This window comes from Trichoplax adhaerens, genomic scaffold, assembly GCF_000150275.1.
Source record: "Trichoplax adhaerens TRIADscaffold_6 genomic scaffold, whole genome shotgun sequence".
NCBI classification, from domain to species: domain Eukaryota; kingdom Metazoa; phylum Placozoa; class Uniplacotomia; order Trichoplacea; family Trichoplacidae; genus Trichoplax; species Trichoplax adhaerens.
Genome location: NW_002060948.1, coordinates 4,208,927 through 4,230,991, shown reverse-complemented (window position 1 = coordinate 4,230,991; position 22,065 = coordinate 4,208,927). Strand labels below are relative to the sequence as shown.

At 32.8% G+C, this 22,065-nt stretch overlaps 3 protein-coding genes across 3 annotated transcripts; 1 reads left to right on the top strand and 2 right to left on the bottom strand.

The window, feature by feature from the left end:
* Positions 1–586: 586 nt before the first annotated feature.
* TRIADDRAFT_57586 (uncharacterized protein) lies at positions 587–1,564 on the top strand (the record flags this gene model as incomplete). The annotated part of the gene is made up of 1 exon (XM_002113756.1): positions 587–1,564. One exon carries the CDS (start codon positions 587–589, stop codon positions 1,562–1,564), a length of 978 nt encoding a protein of 325 aa, XP_002113792.1.
* A 1,094-nt stretch (positions 1,565–2,658) lies between these two features.
* TRIADDRAFT_26381 (uncharacterized protein) lies at positions 2,659–6,599 on the bottom strand (the record flags this gene model as incomplete). Its single annotated transcript, XM_002113395.1, has 7 exons — positions 2,659–3,018; positions 3,171–3,393; positions 3,539–3,663; positions 3,816–3,902; positions 4,081–4,200; positions 4,378–4,440; positions 5,928–6,599. The coding sequence occupies 7 exons, from the start codon at positions 6,597–6,599 to the stop codon at positions 2,659–2,661; spliced, it is 1,650 nt and encodes a 549-aa protein (XP_002113431.1).
* A 1,339-nt stretch (positions 6,600–7,938) lies between these two features.
* TRIADDRAFT_63323 (uncharacterized protein) lies at positions 7,939–21,641 on the bottom strand (the record flags this gene model as incomplete). The annotated part of the gene is made up of 9 exons (XM_002113394.1): positions 7,939–8,984; positions 9,125–9,347; positions 9,493–9,617; positions 9,707–9,793; positions 9,999–10,118; positions 10,235–10,297; positions 11,825–11,919; positions 12,314–12,317; positions 20,967–21,641. The coding sequence occupies 9 exons, from the start codon at positions 21,639–21,641 to the stop codon at positions 8,061–8,063; spliced, it is 2,316 nt and encodes a 771-aa protein (XP_002113430.1). The 3' UTR covers positions 7,939–8,060.
* Positions 21,642–22,065: the final 424 nt, after the last annotated feature.

Here is a 22,065-nt window from a genome sequence, read left to right as displayed (position 1 = left end):
AGTACAGTACTGTAGAATCATATCAATCAATACTTTATTCTACTGTACTGTACCGTACTGTACTACTGTACAGTATTTTTAGACATCGACAATGACGTTCTACAGTACAGACTAATGAACTGCAACTGGACAATGGAGTGTAACTGTACTGTACAGTACTGTACTGTAATTAGGATCAGTGGCAGAACTAGATCGAACTGTTAAGTCACGACAGTTCAACTGTATCCTACGGTTGAATGGACGAATGTCTAGTGAAGACCTGTCAATACGCCTTATGAATTTAGCTAGGCAAGTAATAGCAAGCTATTTTCTGCTAAGTTTGGACCCTTCTTAGCGACCTATTTGGAAATATTGTTAAGAACGGATTAGTGATGATATAATGTCAGACCATAGCTAACTTGAAATCCGAAATCGTCGGAGTGAAAGTTTGTATCGCGTATAGCCTGGACAAGATTGACATAATATTAAATTAAAGTGATAGACGATCTGTGGGCTATCCAATCCGTACCATTGAAGAGAAGGAGACACCAGTAACTTGATTGTCATACAATTACTCTAGAAACGTAATAACAACTGCTGAACAACCATGTCCAACTATTGTAATCCTTGCCAGATGCAACTCAAATCAGGAGCTTTCTTCCTCTATGTCAATGGACTTGGAAATAGTTTTGCTGATGCTCAAAACTCGGTTGCCAGGATTACTGATTTACTGGGAATGCATTCCAATTCATTCTCTGTTGACTTATTCCATAACAGAACCAATATAGTCAATTATGTTTTTAGCACATTTTTAGATCACCAAGAAGAAATCAATCGTCAAGCCGAATCGGCCAGTCGACTAGCTACGGTACTTCAGAATAAAATGCAAACTCTCTATTCGTCTTGTGATCCCCCAAATGTTATCTACGGTGTTATTTTAGCTCATAGTCATGGTGCAACCTTGACCGATCTTGCACTCAACTTGGTAGAACAACAAAACACTAAGCGTTTAGTAGTAATTTGTTATGGTGGAGCTAAACTCATCCCGAACACAAAATCGACCATGGTTGTAAATCATATCAAAGAGAAAGATCATGTATCTCTTGTTGCGGTCACGTTATCATCCCAAGATAAATCTTTGGCATATGTATTTCGTAGATACAACTCTCTACGTACTATGGGTAAAAACAAGCAAGAAGCGGCTAACATTATGGCTACAGAACGAGCTATTTCTGAAATAGTACTTCAAGTTTTGAAAGATGAAAAGAAACTCACGAATCAATATTCACTTCAAGAATGCCAAGACTACCTATTAGTATTGTTTGAGTCTTATAATGTCGTCGTCCATCCGATACTGAATGGGAATTGTAGTTCCGACAATAAAACACCGTCAGAAAAGGATCGAGATAAAAGTGATGGCACTTTTTGGGGCAATTTTAGAAAGAAAGCAGAAGCCATTGGTCGATCAATTGCTTATGAAGTCGAAACTGCAGTGCATGAACATTCATTTAAATCCTATCTTAGTCAAGTGTCCAATGATATCAATTTCATGATATCTGGTTCGTTCCCCTATCAAGATCATTAAGTAGCAACGCGGTAGATTTGGATCAACGTCGCATTAATCCATTGAATACCGTACAGCTACAGTATGACTACGAATGGAATATATTTATAAAATATTTATACGATGATCACAGCATTTCTTCGCCAGATGTGCAAGTGCAGTATATGTCTCATCAAATAATATTGTACGCTAACTTATGAGGCTTAAATGAAGACATATTTTATTTGCTATTTAAGTAATGTATGATGGACGACAAATATATTTCCTCAGTAATAATAACAATAATAGAGACAAGCGATATTGGAATAAACCGCTCTATTTTACCTAGGTTAGAATTAAGATATGCTTTAGCTATTACTAACTACTCTATTTTTTCTAGGTCGAATAAGATGGATAGGTTAAGATAGAATATAGCAATTACTCGCTTCGAATGAAATCGATACCAAGATATATTAGAAAATTATCCTCATTGTCAATAAATGAGACCTATACTCAATCTTTAAAATTAGTTTTCAGAGCATTAGTTCTTACAAAGTTCTATTCATATCAATAGCCTAATATACATAATAACTTTGATTATAATTAGCAGTATTGGTACATCAAGAATAAATTTTGAATAATATTCAATTTGATCGCGAATACGTGTGTTTTATATTTTCAGCAACGACTACAGGTGCTTGTGCATGCATAAAATTTAGCCACGGCAATAGGCTAATGAATGAATGCTGTCGAATGTTTTTTGCCACAGAATGGCCTCAACATAGTGATCAAATTTCTTTAGATATTCTTCTCTACCTTAAGCAGCAAGGGTATGATTACATACAACGGCTGGTTTTCAATATCACATCGTAGTCCATATGATAAAACTAAAAATAGCAAAGATTATGTACATCACAAGTCATTAACACTAGCAGAGGCTGGTAGTTATTTGGTGATCTTAAAATTAGCTTTTGCAAGCCTTTTCTGTGTATCACTATGTGCATTGATGTTATTGAGCGACTCAATATGGACTGCGAACTAACATCACTATCAATCATTCTATGCGTTGGTACAGAGTCGAACATAATTTTATTGCTATTATCAAACTGATATCATTCTTAAAGTAAAAAAAATATTTAGATCACTATTTCAGGCTCAATTTGATTCCGATTAGCACTATAATAAGCATTTACGGTGGAGGGAGTCATAGACCAACGATTTTTATTGAAAGGTTTACCAAGTTGGTCTAGATTAACTTTCATAGCATAAATCCTTCTGGCAATAACGTTAATGAAATAATAGCTTTCATTAACAGGAAAGTTAGAATAAAATTGTGCTAATTGGGCTTCATTAAGGATAAAATCTGGATAACCAATCTGGTCGTGGATCGCATTGGCCTTTTCAGCAGCGACTTTACGTGTTTGTGCATCCATCCAATTTAACGATGGCAAAGCTTTCAGAAATGCACTTCGAATTCCTTGTACCATAGAATGGGCCTATTATCCATTGATTTGAAAGAAACGCAGAGTTTTAATTTAAGTATGCTTAAAATAACGAGCGTAAAAGTAGCGCCATATCATCTCTGATTGATTTACTATAGTTAAGAGTTAACTAGATGCATTGCTTTGTCATATACACTATCACTTACCGTCGTTCGACTTTGTCCATTAAAAGAATGCCGTACGAACATCGCACCAGAAGCCATACCAAGAGCAGCATTGGCCCGATAAACACAGGTTCTCCATTGCGGAGAAGGAGTTGCTTTGCCATATAGAGCTTCACGATATTTCTGGTAAGCTCTCAACAGTTTCGAATCTGCTGCAGATGTAAAAGTCTTCACAAAATGCCAAATCAAATAGTTATTTAAAGTCCTAGTCAAAAAATAAATTGTATAAATAGACGTTGTAATAGTTTACTAGAACTAGGTAAATCTCTAACTTTAAGCTACTAGTCATTATTACAACACTGATACAATCGTATTTTATAACGTTTGAACATTATAGTTAAATGCCTTACTCTTTAGATGTATTAGAAATAATTGCGCTCATTCTCTTGAAGTAATTCATTGCATAATTAACGACAGGCTGAGTATTAGGAATTGTTCTACCAAACAGTAGGTTTACATATTGATTGAAATCAATCTAATGGGAAAATGATGTCAATAACGCACCGAAGGATAGAATTTCATCGAAATTCATTTAATTTAATCGGAAATTTGTAATTTTATGCGGCCAACACTAAGTGGTCGCCAAGACAAACCTAAGTAAGGACACGTATACTGCTAGAAACTTACCGCTGGACATGCAGCCTTAACTTGGCTAAGCATAACCTTGTTGTATCTGACTGCTTCATTCTCCAAATTCAAGTTGCTTATATATGCCTAAAAGCAATAAATTGACGTGAAATTAGTATCGATAATTTATGAAACAATTCCGTTTTCGATCAATGCCTACTATATGTGAGTTGCTATGATACACAACATCATTTCAAAAGATTTAAACATAAACTGAAATGATCTATAGCAAGGTAACGAAAACAGATACAATCAGGTACCATACCCTAGCCAGACGCTTTTCGAATCGGTAAACTTCGGTCATCTTTTCCATCGTTTTCGTTCTGTTAGTTGCACCAAGTAGCGTTGCTACTTCTGTCATATATTCAATCAGTGCAACTACAGCCTGATGCAGAAATGATCAGCAAATAAGTAAATAAGTTGCCATGATATTGATAAAACTTTTTGTATTGTGCGAATCCTATCGAAATGGCTAGTAAATAACTCTACAATACAAATTTACTGTAATCCAAATAGTTATCCATCTAAAATTCCCTTTCAAGGCAAAACATTATTCACTTACCGAATGAGTCTCGTTGTAAGTATAGAAACGAACACCTGGTAGAGTGATTCCACCTTGTGTCATCTATTGTAAAATGATGAAATAAAAGACACATTGAGACAAGGTTTTTCAGATCCCAACAACTAAAATTAAAGTCTTCATTCGTTTCCATAAAGCATTAAGTTATGAAATTCTTCTAATTATATTTCGACGTCTAACGTGATTTTCAGGCGAAGATCACGTTTAATCTTTAGTAGTTTGACATACGAGTATATGCCTATCATTGATAGATGCGTCACTTAGAATCTAGAATAGTTGTTAACTTATCAATCTCCATACAGCTCTTAGTTAATAAATTTGCTACATATTATGACCTATGCGATTTATAATCCCCGAGATCCGATCAAGCCTATGCAAATCATTCTCACAGATTTATTTTAGCAATTTTTTGGTTCAGTAATACATGCTATTCAGTACAATGACAGTCACTTGATAATAATGGCAACCCACAGATATCTTTCGTTTTTAATGTGTTACCGAGTCAACTAAATTGTTACATTATTTTACAAGCTCATATAATAATAGCTTAAGCTGATGCAAGCCTTAATAGAGTATTATAAATCAATCGATATTACAGTAAACATAAAAATTCTGATTATTTGTGAAATATTTTAATACTAGTACCAGTAGGGGCTCTTTTCAGTGATAGTGAACAAATACTTAGAATGTGAACTGACGATTAAATGGCAACTGTAACAAAAAAGCTTTGTGATAATTTTCTTTTAATTATCTTTCACTCTAAGCTATAGAACTAGAGACGGTCTTCCTAACTAATACGGAGCTTTTTATACCTTCCATTAATAAACAAAATGCAAAAATAAGCATCCCGTACTATACGACTCAATACGGCAAATTTCGAAATTATTAACGAAAGTATTCACCACCCCTTCCTTTTACATTGCATAATATACTGCATAATTTTCTAATTATTATTAATCAATGTTAGAATTGCAATATTTCCGATGCTGAACTATAAACTATAAGTATATATCCGAATCATGGAACCTTTTTCGATTCCGATAAGCTGTAAATTCGACAGATTGGTGTTCACATTTTAAATAAATAAAGTACATGGAAGATTATTTATATCATAAATTACTTTATTATTACAAGCCATCGGATCGAGGAAATTCTATATACGTATTTATAAAGCGATAGATATCGAGTCTAAAACGTTTACTAGCATGATAAATATACAATGCACGTACTACCGCTTCTATTAATATATCTGTACTATGTTTGTATAAGGGTGATGAAATGGGAAAATTTTCATTTCGTTTTCGTTAAATGGCAGATACTGAATTCAAACGCTTACCGACATGATTGAATTAAGCTGTCGCATTCTTAATTAAGCACGCATAAAATCCTTATATAAATCTATCACTCCATAATCTTTTTTTTTTATCTAAATTAGGGTATCATAAATCTCCAATACGTAAAATTTTAGATCGAAAAGTATTTTAGCAGATAAAAAATTAGAAATCAACTAGCCGACAGAAAATCAAATCTACCTCGATGATCGTTGTCTTGGCATCTTTTAAATCAGAAGAAACCCAAATGCTAAAAAAGGGATTAATGTCATACCCAGAAGCAATCTTAGCCAAGGTTTGGTTAAAATTCCAAGTGTTTAGATTAACAATCATAATACTTGGAACCGCACTCCATCCACCTAGCATTCCAATTCTTTTTATTAATTCGAGCCTGCTTGCCTTTTCAGTATAAATATCGTTGAAGCAAGACTGATAATATCCTACAACTTTTTGCTCGCCTACGCCACTCTGTGCTGAAACGTTAGTTGAGAGAAGCTTTCGTAGGATTTTTTCATTCCTTTCGGACACTACGGTAAATGTCATATACCTAGAACGATCATCTGGAATATCATGGTTAGCCATCCAAGTGCCACAAGCGTATTGGAAAAAGTCATCACAAGGATTAACAGAAGTATTGATGGTAGATAAAATCTCCGCTGATGTTGTATAACAATACGATTCAGTGCAGACACTGGAATTGCTTGCGGTGTTACCGCCGGTACTTTTATTTTGGCGCAGTACTACCACTGCTACTACAAGGCCAATCAGCAATAAGACAACTAACAAAGCTAAAACTCCAACTAGGTTGCGATCTTTGAGTCCCTTAATAACACGAACTTTGGAATATTCATATCCCTGAAGGTGTTCCTCCATTCCATCATCGGGGCGAGCCATAATGTCTACAGCAGAATCTGGAAAGCAATGTTAGCTTTTTAAGTAACTTCGATCTGGTTTACTGCCTGTCCAGTAAACTAGCAATGATCGGCAGTACTATAGTCAATTAATGATATCTTTAACCCAACCCAATCCCCATAAGTAAACGCTAATAATTTCCCTCTCCTATAAACTCGATAACAATAGCCACTAGTCCATCAATCTATTATTATACAGCATAACAATAGCAAAGAAGATGATTGGATAATGTTATCTAGTTCATTATAATTATCCAGCATTCAGCAACCTGGTACCGATGATCACTGTTTTAACAATTAAATTAGCTTGAAATCTTGGCTTGAGTTAATAATAAACATACCTAGCCATCATATAGGGTAAATTACAGTAAACTTTATTGACGATTTCTCTATGTTCTAAATTAAGTTAAAACCGATACCATTGGTCTTTATTATTAGTAAGAACTTATGCTGTGATTGCAATATAGTGCTTCAAAAAGCTACGCCCTTTTCTATCGATCATTCCTATTATTACAAGCTGTAGTAGTTTATGGTAGATTTCGACTATCCCGTTTGCATTAATTTATCCCACACTCGTATATCAAAATCTCATGACAGCATTAGCTAGCACTTAGAATCATATCATGTAGTGACTTGCAATACGCAACCTAAATTTGACAGCATAATAATAATCCGTAGTAAACTTTCTGCTTTTTTCAACTGTTCATCAATCCCTTCTGGGTAGAGATAGACATAGCAACTATATTTGCATCAAATACACTGCGTATACGAGTATACTGTGTACTGACTGTACTGATTACTGTTGGTTGTTGCAAGGTTCGACGATCAATTCATCAAATTCATCATTAATACAATAGGACTAAGCATATATTAATATAATAAACAGAATTACTTTCTTCTAAATTGACTATGCAAAAGGTAATCAACAATGCGATCATGCAATAGTCTCATGACCATAACATGAGATTCCGTTTACTTTCGTATTATGTACGTTGAAGGTAGAGTATCAGTACTCATATATTCGGCAACTGAGCCACTTAATCCCTGTAATGTAAACTTTTATTATATTAGCCTTTCGTAGCATCAAACTGGTATTAAACCTATATTTAGTCTAGAAGATGTGACGATTTCTAAAACTTTCCATAGTATAGTACGATGCCGATGCTATTCAAGAGAAGTTGGTATGATGTCGTTTACGATTTAGCAACATATGAAGGATTAGTTTGAACGATAATTATTATTCGAGGCAATTTTATAATAGCATACGTAGCACATGGAAACTTTTACAAATCTGCTAATTTATTTCTTAATTCTCAAAATTACATTTAGTTTATATTTACTAACATTATAACGCAAACAGAGCAAAGCGATGGATTAAAAGCCGATGCAATAGTTGCATGGGTGAATTAATGTAAAATTTAAATTACCAAACACTGCACTTTTGAGCAGGGTTCATAGGAGATCCTACTGGACAATTGAACGCTTTGGAGAAATCTGCGGAATTACGTAATGTTCCTATTACTCTGAATATTTTGGGAGAATGAGAATCTGTCAAAAGAAGACTAAGTCCATAGCGAAAGGTATCTTTTCCACACCAATTACGAGCGAATGAAACGAAAAACAATTGCTCATTGGTCAATGGAACACCAGGTAGACGTGGTTCCGGGCCATTATTTGCAACATAAGTTTGATATGCACGAAAAGCTTGACCCATTCCACCGTTATCGGCAATATTTTCTCCCAAAGTTTGATTGCCATTGACCGGCAAGCCAAAGTACCGAAATTTAGCATACTGATCAATAAAACATTTAGCTCTTGAATTGAAGTTAGCGATGGTACCATTATCCCACCATTGAACTAGTTCACCGTCTTTATTAAAACGACGGCCATTATTATCGAATCCATGAGTAATTTCATGCCCAATGACAGATCCGATTGCACCGTAGTTTAATGCTTTAGGATAATTTTTATTATAGAATGGGGACTGCAAAATACCGGCGGGAAACACAATTTGGTTTTTCGTTGAGCTATAAAATGCATTGACAATAGCAGGCGTAGTTGACCATAGCGATCTATCAAATGGCTTTCCTAACTGAGCTAAGTTAGTAGCTAATGAGTATTTCCTCCTGTTGATAACATTAATAAAGTAATAGCTCTCATTCACAGGAAAGTTAGAATAGAATTGAGCCAACTGAGCTTTATCAAGGATGAAATCTGGATAACCGATCAACTCTAAAATTGCCTTCGCTTTATCGGCAGCAACTTTGCGCGTCGCATCATTCATCCAAGCTATCGTAGGCAGACTTTTAATAAATTCAGAGCGAAGATCTTCAATCATCTTCTTAGCCTATCAATATGATATCACATAGATATTGAACCGTTGATAAACATAAAACAATTTAGGCGATTAGCTATCAATTTAAATCAAATATTAGGGGTAGAGAGGCCCTTCTTAACATAGCGTTATTCTATAAATGTCCTACTAACCGTTATACGACTTTCCCCGGCAAATGCTTGACGTACAAACATAGCTCCAACAGCCATACCAAGAGCAGAATTCGCTCTATAAGCGCATGTTCTCCATAAAGGAGCTGGTGCACTTGCCGTATAAAGAGCATTGCGATACCTTTGGTATGCTGCTTGCAACATGGAATCACCAGCAGATGCGAAAGTATGCACAAATTGCCAAATCAAATAATTGTTCATTGTTCTGAAATTAGTCAATGTAGCATATAGTTCAGTAAAATTTCTACCGTAACTCTGAAACTGATTCTATTTGTTAACACTATCTCCTAAAACACGAGGACTGCAATGCTTAAGACTCTGTCGACTACATAATTTAGTGAAACTCTTACTCGCTCGAGGTATTGGCCACAATTGCGCTCATTCTACCAAAATAAGGCATGGCGTAATTGACGATTGGTTCACTATTTTGAAATGTTTTATTAAAGAGTGTATTCATGTACAAGCTAAAATCAATCTGGCGTATCAAATATCAATGATTAGTTTTGTCCTTATATTTGTTCTTTCTACCTGAAATTATTTATCTACTTTAATAATAAAACTTACTGCAGGGCAAGCAGCTTTCATTCCGGAAATGCTTGATTTAAAATAATCCGCTCTTTCATTTCTCTTATTCAAATTATGAACGAAAGCCTAAATTCGAAAAGGCATATCAATCATGAGTCTCAACCGATAATTTTAACTTGGAAAGAAATATTACAGCACTAAATGGATATCTGATGTATCAAAAAGTATACTTTGATTTAATTAAAATATGATACAAGAAGATATGCATTTTATAGCATTTCATTCTTTGATTTGCTAAAATTGAAATCACCCTTTTTAAGCTTATACTTACTCTGGCGATTTTTTTCTCAAAGCGATAAACATCCACCATTTTAGCTCTGGTTGCAGTTCTATTTGTTGCTCCCATTATCATAGCAATATCAGTCATATACTCAATAAATGCAACGACGGCCTAAGTACATCAAATATTTATCTGTCATTGAACATTATTCGATAGTAGCTGACTTAGTGCAATTTACATTAGTATGGTATCACTACTCAGATGTAGTTGCAATTATTTCTTCTTACAAAATGTGTCTCATTGACTGTATAATATCGGACTCCTGGAAGAGTAAGGCCACCTTGTGTCGTCTATTAAATAAGTAGAATTTAATCAATAACTTCGATAGAGATGCTAACGTTATTTCACTCGAATGCTAGCCAACAAATATCACAGAAACAATTTTGAAAAACATGAAACTAGCTCAATGGCAATTGTTTAGCTTCAGTATTGGTTTTTAAAATTAACTTGAATAATCATGCAAGTTGCATAGGGAATAAATTAATACCTAGTATCGTATTAAAATTTAGAATTATTAGTCTACCTTAAAGACTATTTTTTTTCTTAGAATTAAATGTAATTATTGTTGAATGAATTTATGCCACTCAAATCGAATGCTTTCTGCTTAAAGCATTAAATCTAGAAAAATAGAACAATCTATGTACTGTACATGCAGCTACGTCGGGTTTATACTGGCTTGTATTTAATATACGACATAACTATCATAACCTCATTATCCATTCTGATAACAAGATCGGTTCCAATTTAAATTTTTTGTAGTACAGTAGGATAGTATTTTAAGTAATCTATATTCTAATAGGTATTCTGTATCATGCTTTTAATTTTAGTAATTATAGGAGCTTTAAACTATCCTTCTCGTCGTACTTCTTAACATTAATTCATGATAACGAAATTTTAGACCGTACAAAATTTTCTAGTATTTACAGAACCTAAATATCAAAATTGTAAATAAGAGTCATATTCCTATTAAATCAGCTAATTCTCTACAGAGATTTAATAATCGTTTTCCGCATTAATTTGTAAATAGCACGGGGCAGTATAATTGAGAATGGATTAATACAGTGCAGAAAGAACCCATCTCCTTCCACTATAACCTTTACTCATTCCAATCAATCCATTCTTTTATTATCAATTCTTGTTGTACGGTAGTATTTGTTTATTATCATTAATGTTGAAAATAAGTAAGAAATATCAAAAGTATTTAACATTTATAAGAGATCGAATACCGAAAGTATTACCAATAAATCACTGCTAACATCAATTTCTATAGCCCATTTTTATTCCCTTAAATAAAACATGTTAGCTGCTGACTACTTTGCAGTTTTACTATTGTTGATCTTGTTATCCCAAAGCATCGTAATGGCAAGGCCTAATCTACGGCTTGTGCAAATAAATATGCTAGAAACGCCTTAAACTTCGAACAAAGAGTACGGGCAATCAAAGCTAGCAGGACGAGGACTTTGAGTCACAAAATACCGAATGTAATTTGATATAGGCTATACTATTATCCAACCATTGCGAAGATGCGATACCGTACGTGAATGAAAGTACACTTTAGTAGCATAAAATACAAATATACGAGGAGCAGTTAATTTCAAACAGCCTAGCTAATTTGAATCTAAAAACTACGCAATTCTAATTTTTCCAGCCAAGATTCCCCCCCCCCCTAAGTAGTTAATATCTAATCTAATATTATTCACAAAGACACCACCAGGGATCTTTATTGAAATCACCAATTTAAAAAATCTGATTGCAAGACAGTATTAAAGGTAATATGTTTAACTTTTGAAAGTAATCATCATAAATATTACACTGACCGTAATAACAGTTTTCTTAGAATCTCTTAAGTCTGAACCAACCCAGACATTGAAAAGAGGATTGACATCATATTTGGCTGAGATTTTAGCTAAAACTGGATTATATTGCCAAGTATTTAAATTGACTGGCATGATGCTTGGTACAACACTCCATCCGCCTAGGTCTTTAATCATGTTCATTAAATCAATGCGGCTTCTATTCTCGGTATAAAGATCATTAAAACAGGAATGATAATATTTGATGGCTTTCTGTTCACCTACACCAGATTGATTTTTATAGTTAACATTAAAGACTCTTCTCATGACTTTCTCATTTTTCACCGAAACGGTAGTAAATGTGTTGTAGGTAGATCGATCGTCAGGAATGTCATTTTTAGAAAGCCAGCCACCACAAGCATATTCGTAAAAATTTTCACACGGATTAACGGATGTATTAAGGGTGCCTAAGATTTCAGATGACGTAGCATAACAACTGGAAGTAGTGCAGACATTGCTAGTAGTAGCAGTGTTATTGTAGACATAGATAGTCCTTGTATGACCTTTGATGACAACTATAGCCACAACAAGTCCAATAGCAAGCAATAATACCAAGACGAACAAGAAAATAACTAGTGTACGATCTTGAACACCTTTGACGACTCGAACTTTCGATTGTTGTACTCCTTCAAAATTTTCTCCTAATTCTCGTTTGGAAGACATATCTTTTTCAATAGCGTATTAATATCGCAACAATTAGTGCTAAATGCGAAAACTTCACGGCCCTGGCTACCACGCCGTCGTTAAGAATTAATACTGGAGAAGTGTTAAAAAATCTCGGCAATTCATATTCTACTACTATATAGAAGAAATATATGGTAATTTAAATTTAATCTGAATTTATAAATGATACAATAGAGTCTTAATGATTTAAAATAATTATGCTTACATAAACGCTGTTTACATTAGAGTCTTTCAAAGAAATTAAAGAAAATGATTGGGCTATACGTTTGCTTTTAATATACACGTGGTTAAATACGCCTGGTACGGGTAGCCTCATTTAAAGCAAATAGAAGTTTTCCATGAATTTTGTACTTTAATCGAATAAATTGCTACTTCGCTTTCTAAAACACGGTTCGATTTACGTCATAATTTTTAGTTTATGAATATATTATGGTATTTAACCCTCACTTCCTATTCTTTTGCAAAGTAAATTTAGCCAATATATATTAATAAACTTAATTAATACGTGTAAACATTGCTGCAGCCTTATGCATTTAAGCTTACAACTTCATTATCCTTTAATCAACGCGAAATTGTTTATAAAACCTCATATGCTTCATACCAACGCCTATTAATCTAACATCTAGAGTACTTAAGTTTGATTTTTCAGCATTTTTAGATCATTTATAAAAGAGACAGATGGAAAGATAGAGGAGAAAACTTTTCCTTGATGGTAAAGAATTATCGCGTAATATTTTAATATTGAAATATTCCATGCCATGCCTCCAGTTTCCCTATTATTATCTCTTGATAAGCCACTTTAAGTAATGCCATGGCTGAGTAGATGGAATATTATAAGTGTTTATCTCATGATATCATTGTATGACATGATTTAACAATTACGTAAATAAAACTATATCGCAGTAAATAAGTACTGCAATGTCAAGGTAACAATTGTATCCGCCTCTCCATCTTCAATTTATAAGTATTTGTGGCATTATATCACTGTATATCATGATTCAGCAATTACGTAGAACAAACCATATTGTAGCAAATAAGTACTGCAACGTCAAGGCAACAACAATTATATCCGCCTCTCCATCTTTAATAGCTGTGGATCAGACAGTCTTCAAGTATCTTAGTAATATGTAAGGGCTTCATTTCTTCAAACTTAGAATAACGGATATTTCGATTCTATCTATGAATAGACTAAGCGTAGACCGCATTAATCACTGTAAATTCCCGTATTAAGCGACGCCTTTAATTTTATACTATCTAGGCGATAAATTTTTCGCAGTATCTTACGACGTCCTTGACAAATGTTTTAGTTTTAACATTATCATAAAGATTCCATTTGCTATTATAACCTCTATAATCTAATTTATAATCTATATGATAATGTCTAAGATAAAAGAAGCAGTATATAGTAATTATTCTCCAGTGAAAGATTAATCACTTACAAAATGTTTACTTCAATCATAATATACTTTTTCTGCAGTCATAACTGTTACAATAGAAATCTTTCTTATGCAAAATTATATTGCAAGCTATAAGCTATCGAATTTCATGAAAAGTCATTAGTGAATGTCAATATTAGTTTAGCGGCATAATTACTTTGTTCAAAAAATAATTATAGGAGAAATAGTATAACTTAGATAGGAAGTACCTACAAAAGCCTGCATTTAGTTCTTTATGACCTGTTCTCCATCAAACTATTTTACGAAAGTTATGGAGTGTCCGCACGATAACAGCAATGAAGATTCTGAAGAAATGCAATCAGTATTGATCGAATAATCCTAATCAGAAATATAACTAAGATAATTTATTGAATTACTTAACAATGAAGTAGAAAGCTAAAATGCTATCCGTTTGGAGTCATCAAATCGCACTCTCTCATGCATGAATTTGTATTTATATTTATAAATTCTTCCTAATTTGGTTTAAGGTACACTAAGTCGTACTCTTCTAAGGGAGATCTAAGCTAATATTTCATAAAGTACTCGAATAAGCAATAAATGATCAATTTCAATGTATGAAACGAAACTTGCTATGTAGAACATGGCTTCAAGGCAATAATAAACTGCAAAAATAACGAGCTGAAATTAATTTTCGTATTACTGATATCAATGGAGTTTACTAATTAATCGCATATACATTTTTTCGATGTAAGTTTACTAATGCCATAAAAAATCTATATCTCAAGTGATTCACAATCTCTAAGTGTCAGTCAGTTGTTACATTTCACTAAATCTAGGCTACCAAACAATTTTCGACTTTAGCATCCGAAACAACCGTTACTACAGGATCAATTTTGCGAAAAATTTCTTTAAAATGTAACTTCACTATCACTTAATTAATAAAAGAAATAATTTTAACACTGATACAATTCTAAAATATATTTTAATTCCTCATAAAGTAAAAATTTGGTTGATGCAATTGCTAAATCTCTATTTTAGCAGATCAAATTTATTTCGCAGACTATGATGTAGCATCCTCTTATGATGTAACAATTTTTTTTGTCTTTGTTCATTCTATTTTAAGCCTATAATTATTAATAAACTTAAATAATTGCAACTACAGCAAGATGTTTAACTTCTTATACAGCGTGAATAATGCATTCTCATTTATATCTATGCTGACATAGTGTACTTTTGCCAGTGTTTATTATAATTCCACAGTTTGCAAATATAGGATTGTTCCGATCTAGTAGCAAGTTAACTTAATTAGTAGGCAGTAAATATCGCCGATGCTACTTTTAAGATCAGGTAATGGGGTCAAAATAATATACATAATACAACAATTTTTATAACTGGATCATCCATCTAATCGGAGTTTATGAAGCGACTAATAAACTGCTTTAGTATAGATAAAGCAACGTTTTACATTCCGTATACGTGTTAAATCAGTATTCATTAGTTAAATTAGGACATAATGTATCTTTTAAAATTAAGCAATCTATAATAATACAAATGAAATAACTTAAGTGTATTGAGTATAGAAATATACTGTCTTATTTTACTGTAGATAAAAAAAATTCTATACTTAATGGTATGGTTTTAAATACTGCTCTTATTGGGTTCAATTTAGAAAGTAGATTTATTATCAATAGCAACACAAATGTAAGCATCAGCTCTATAGAATTTACCCGTTATTATCATATAGGAGGTATAATAAGTCTGACTATCAACCCAGTATTTTTATTTTATCCACACTAAAGTTATCTAGGGAAAATCCAACGCAGATCGAGAATGGCTTGCGTTAAGATATCAAACCGTTAAAATTAATAAGAGTAAAAGAGCGTGTCTACCATACTTTACATTTCTTTACGGGATTCATAGGTGATCCAAGGGGACATTTGAAAGCATTCGCAAATTCTACAGAATTACGAAGTGTTCCTAAAACTCGAAATTTCGGTGGTGAGTGGACATTGCTCGAAACATAATGTTTACCATAATATTCCTTATCTGCTGTGCACCAGACGCGAGCAAAAGCAGTAAAGAATAATTGCTCATTTGTCAGTGGAATACCAGGTAGTTGTTTCTCTGGTCCGTATGCTTTAACGTACTTTTGGTAGGCTCGATATGATTGTCCAAGACCGCCATTATCAGCAATATTTTCACTTAAAGTTGCATAACCCCGAAGATTTAAACCAAAGTAGGTGTAATTGGAATATTGATTGACTAGGCATTGAGATTTTTGGTTGAAATTCTTTAATATTTTATCACTCCACCACTGTCTTAAGTTACCATCTTTATCGTAACGGCCGCCTATATTATCGAAGCCATGTGTAAATTCATGGCCTATAGCAGATCCGATTGCACCATAATTTAACACTCGTAGGTAGTCATTACTATAAACTGGCGATTGTAAGATACCACCTGGAATAGTGATACGGTTTCTTGGTGGGCTGTAAAATGCATTCACTGTTGATGGAGTTGCTATCCATGCTTTTTTATCATAAGGTTTGCCAAGACGAGCTATATTAAGCTGTAAAGCATAAGCTCTCCGACGAACAGTATTAATAAAATAATAACTATCATTAACGGAGAAATTAGCGTAGAAATTAGACAATCTGGTGCCATTCAAAATAAATGCCGGATAACCAACTTGTGCTATAACAGCTCTTGCTTTATCTGCTGCTACAGATCGTGTTTGATTATCCATCCAAAATAAGTTGGGAAGCTCCGCAATGAATGTATTCCGAATATCTTCTACCATTTTGATGGCCTAATCATTAAAATACAATTGTTATGATGCGTAAGCTTGTCGTAATTATTAAGTAATATTAAATATTGTTAGTGTGAATTGGCGTTTTATTAATTAATTATCATTTCTTCATGTAACCTGCTTAGTCTTCGATTAATATCATAATGCACTGCTAGTGTTCTTGATAATTGATTACGTTTAATTAATTATATTGTTAAGGTGTTGAATTGTCATTTGTGCTAAGAGCTAAGCTCTTTATTAGTTTACTATTAGTTAATGATAACAGGAATTTTTAATTATCTTATATGAAGTCTTTAATAAACAATATTCATATTAATTTCTATAACTTTAGAACGTCTACACTATCAGTGACGATATAACTATACAATAGTATTCGGTCATAGAAGCTGAACTGTTAAGTGATATAGCTAATCTCGTCTCTTTACGTTAGTAAGAGGCGTTTTTCGTCAGCATTGGCGTGTGTAGACTTACTTTGTCCCTAGTGGTGTGTGACAACAAGTAATTAATGGATATTACAGTTGAACCAGTAACTATACGAATGTTCGTTACTATTTACAATGTGATGTAAACACATCTATATAGATTAATAGTAATAAAATATTTCATATCAGGCAATTATTAAATACCGTTGTGCGACTTTGACCTGGAAAGGAATCTTTTACGAACATAGCACCGACAGCCATGCCTAGGGCAGCATCGGTCCTAGATGAACAAATTAGTCCCTGTGAGCCTGTTGTTTGTCTACCACCAATGGCTAGATTATATCTATTAAAAGCTGCTTGAAGGTATGAGTCTGCAGCTGGTGCAAATGTCTTCACGAAATGCCAAATTAGATAATTATTTAATGTCCTGAGTAGAAATTGATCCAGTAAAAAAGAAATTCTTAGAAAGCGTATTTTAAAATGAAAAACACCACAGGTATACAAGTAATGTTCATAAAATATATGGCGAATTGAATAATACTAGTCGGAGCTAGAGATTGCATATATTGAACTTACTCTTTGGTTGTATTGGTGAGTAAGTCGTTCATTCTTTTAAAATAGTTCATTGCATAATTTATAACAGGTTCGTCGTAAGGAATAACTCGGCCAAACATTAATTTCAAATAGGAATTGAAGTTAATCTACAGAAGTAACAAAATGGAAATATTAAATCACACCGCCAACACCGAAAACCAGCTAGCATCCGCTAAAGTTGTTTACATACACTCGCACGTGAAAATATATATATGAAAAAATTCTTATCATAGATAACCATGATATACAGTTAGTAAACACTGATGACTAATTTAGTAAATTTCAAACTGATGATGAAAATTGAAAATTTGTACATAATTTATCCAGAAGAATTGAAATGGTTCACTTAAGTGATCTAATTATAATTTAACTTTTAACTTGACAATTATTGTATATTATAACTGAAACAGCATCTCAATTTTTATGATCTGAAACAATCTATGTATGTCTTTGATGACATGATAGAAACTAGAATAGTATGATCGTTCGCTAGCTCTATGTTTGGTATAGTGCAATAAATCACAATTTTAAAAATTTCTGCATTATTGCCATGGAATAAATTAAGCCTGATAGTACCCGTATGATACGACTATCATATTAATGAGTTGTATATGCTTTCCATTAAAATTGAGATACTAATATGTGCATATCCTGTTCTATTACCAAAGTATTCTGTTAATCTACTGCAATATTTTAAGCCTATGCTAAACCCTTATGCTACTAAATCGAAGCAAAGTAAATTGAATTTTGAAGGTACTTTGAATTACTAAATGTTAGAATTGACCTCGTTGGTGGCAATTACGAAGAAATAAATTTAAAAGGAATTCCGAAATTTAACCCGTATTGAATGTCGTAACTAGTCTAAATCAAATTTTATCTCTGTTATAAGCTTACCTCCGGGCAGACATTTTCTACAGCGCTTAAATTCACTTTATTATAGAACAATGTTTCGTTTCTTTTATTTAGCTTATGAATATGTGTCTATACAGAAAGAGGGAAAATAGAAAATGTATTTAGAGTCATTTCCTTTCTATTCCAATCACGTTTATGATCATATATAGAAAATTTAATCCTTCTCTTTATCTGGATTACTTGCTATCATATTTCTTACCTTAGCAACGTTTTGCTCGAAGCGATAGACTTCTGTCATTTTCTCTCTGGTTCTATTTCTATCCGTAGCTCCCAAATGCATTGCAATATCAGTCATATACTCTATTAGAGCTTGTACTGCCTATAATTTAGTATAACAGTTAAATGGTATAGGAATAAGTATTCAATTATTCTAGACGTCAAAGATAGAAATTAGAACTACCATAATGCGTCAATTAATACACATTCTTTATTATGTACTGCATCTTAGAGGCATACAGTTTTGAAATTTGTAAGATAGTTCATACCGCTTGCGCGTCCGGTTTGAAGTAGAATTCAATATTTGGCAAGCTTAGTCCAGATTGCGTCATCTAAGAATAAAAGTATACAAGAGTTACGAACGTTCGATGAACTGGTTAAGATTAAAATAAATGTACCAGATACACCGATACTGAATTAATTGTAATAATTTTAATACTGTATTGTTTAATGGCAGCTAAAGGTAAAGTACAATTCATCATTACATCCAATAGCTTAAAAAGCTATATATTTAAATCCGAAATTAACATAGCTGTAAAGAATCTGTAAAGTTTCTTTCACCAAATAAAATAACCGTTGATGCTTTTCCGTACTGTCTTATAGCTATTTAATTTGTGTAAATCATGATAGATAGTATAATTGCAAAAATTCCTGAAAATATAAAGTCATACATGCGATTGCGTAAAAATATTTTACTTCGTGCTTATCATTCATTAAGGTTACTAAATATTAATTGATTATAATTACTATAGTATTAATTTTATAAGTATAAATGCTAAATTTGATTTATGTAGGAGACGTGGTCTGTCTAGCAATAGTAATTAATTTATCTTTACTACCTTTACTGTCTAGTAGCAATTCCGATTTAATAGATTCAGCATATTACATGTTATACTAGTTTTTGTATTATGAATAAAATAGTGAATATTAATAAATTTATATTGACTACAAGCAAATGCCCTAAACATCATATGTCTACATAGAAAGAAGATTTTACATATTTTAAATCCAATTCATTGATTGCTGTACATTTCATTTTTACAGCATATATTTCTTTGTGCTGGTTTATGAATCATACAAATAGAAAAGTGTATTAGTTCAGTATATTTCCCTCCATCTGTACAGTATCGATTTCCATTACATTTTGAATATTGAAAGAATTACGATCCTATTTAACTTAATTAAGGCAACTAATAATAATATTATAATATGAGTAATCATAAACATATGGAGAAATTATTGATATTATGATATCGTCCCAAGCTGTAGACTTAAAAATGCCACTGCGTCATAACGAAAATTTTTGAAGATATAAACAGAATGAATAACGGAAGAAACGGCGTCTATCTGTATCTCAATTAGACAATATAAATAGGTTAGAAATTTACCAGCTTGCTAATAGAAACCGTTATAATGACTTTGAACATATGAATGCATAAATTATATTTAAAAAATTCAATCATATGTCTTTCGTATATACAGTTTTGAGATCCTCCTCTAATCATAAATTCATTAATATATTTATGCCAATCTAATAAACAACATGTAAATGACATGGTTTGGTGAATAAATTTAAATTTCATATTTTGCTTAGATTATCGTGCTATTCAAGCAAGAATTCAAAGGCCTTCACCTGAATTAAATGCATTACAATCGGAGAATTGAGTGGTACTCATTGTTGCTGGACGATAAAACTAAGTGAATGATATTTTTATAGCAGTTGTACGCAAAAAATTTTGATGAGCTCACATTTTTTCGATCCACAATCAGAACAAGTAAGGTACTATTATCAAGCGATCTCATATGATTACCCATAAATGTTCGCTTATTGCTACATTCTATAGTACAATTGATATTTACGACAACTATTAATAATATAGTAATGCTAATACTTTGTAATTGACGAAAACACCCTAATAATCAATCGTACGATTTCAATATAATTGAACATAGAATGATGTTTACTAATTTATGAATATCTCATGGTTAGTCAGTTGCATTTATACCCACTTCATGCTACATTATAGTTTTAGCATAATAATTTATATCATAACAAAAATATTATTCTTTACCTCAATTATAGTAACATTCGAATTTCTTAAGTCCACGCCAACCCAAATAGAAAATAAAGTATCGACGTCATATTTTGCAGAAAGTTGTGCCATAACAGAATTATAATCCCAATTTGTCATATCGGCTGGTTTTAATGTTGGAATAACATTCCAACCGCCCAATCGTCGTATCATTGCAATAAGATCTTTTCTGCTCTCTGTTTGTGTAAAAATGTCTTGCATGCAAGACTTAAAATACATGATTGCTTTTCGTTCTCCATCATTGGCTGCTGCAGCTGTTGTACGCTCGAGAAGTCGTCGCAAAATCATTTCCTTCTTGTCAATAATCTTATATAAAGTTCCATGCCGTGGGCGATCGACAGGGATAGGATTATTTGCTAGCCATCTACCGCAGGCATACGAATAGAAATCATGACAAGGATCAACAGATTCGTTGATATACGCCAATATATCAGAGGTTGCTTGATAGCAATTTTGAGTGGTGCAAACGTCGTTTTGAACATGAGCTTTAGAGTTGAATACCACAAATACTGCTAAACCTGCAACTACTAGTCCAAGTAAAATGACAACAACAAAAAGGCTGTAGATAAGTCTTTTAAGTTTATAATTTGGATTGGCTTCTACTTTGACGTTGTGAATATTGCCTTGCGGCGTCTTTTCGGTAAATTTGTCCATCTCTCAATGGCGGTAGCGTGGTACGTCGATCTCCTTTCAGCTGCTTAGTGTTAACTTAAAAAGAGATTAGATGCTCAGGCTACTAAATACTTGACTAATCAAAACTGATCGGTGCTTCAAATGATAATAATAATACATAAGACAATGCTATCATTATTATTCCAATTTATAACAAACATGCAATTGCCACTGTTACCATGAGGAAAAATTAATTAATGTTAAATCAATATTGCAACATAATATATCTTTCTTCATTATAATATAGGCGAGGTTGAATCAAACTTTATGTTAGTAATCGTAATCAATAACAGCTGACGTCATAAAAAGATTAGCATGATTATGTTATTAAAACAAATGGAGAAATTGCAATTTCAAAGACTTCAATCTAAAAGCCAGACAAATTTTAATATAATTATACTGCAGT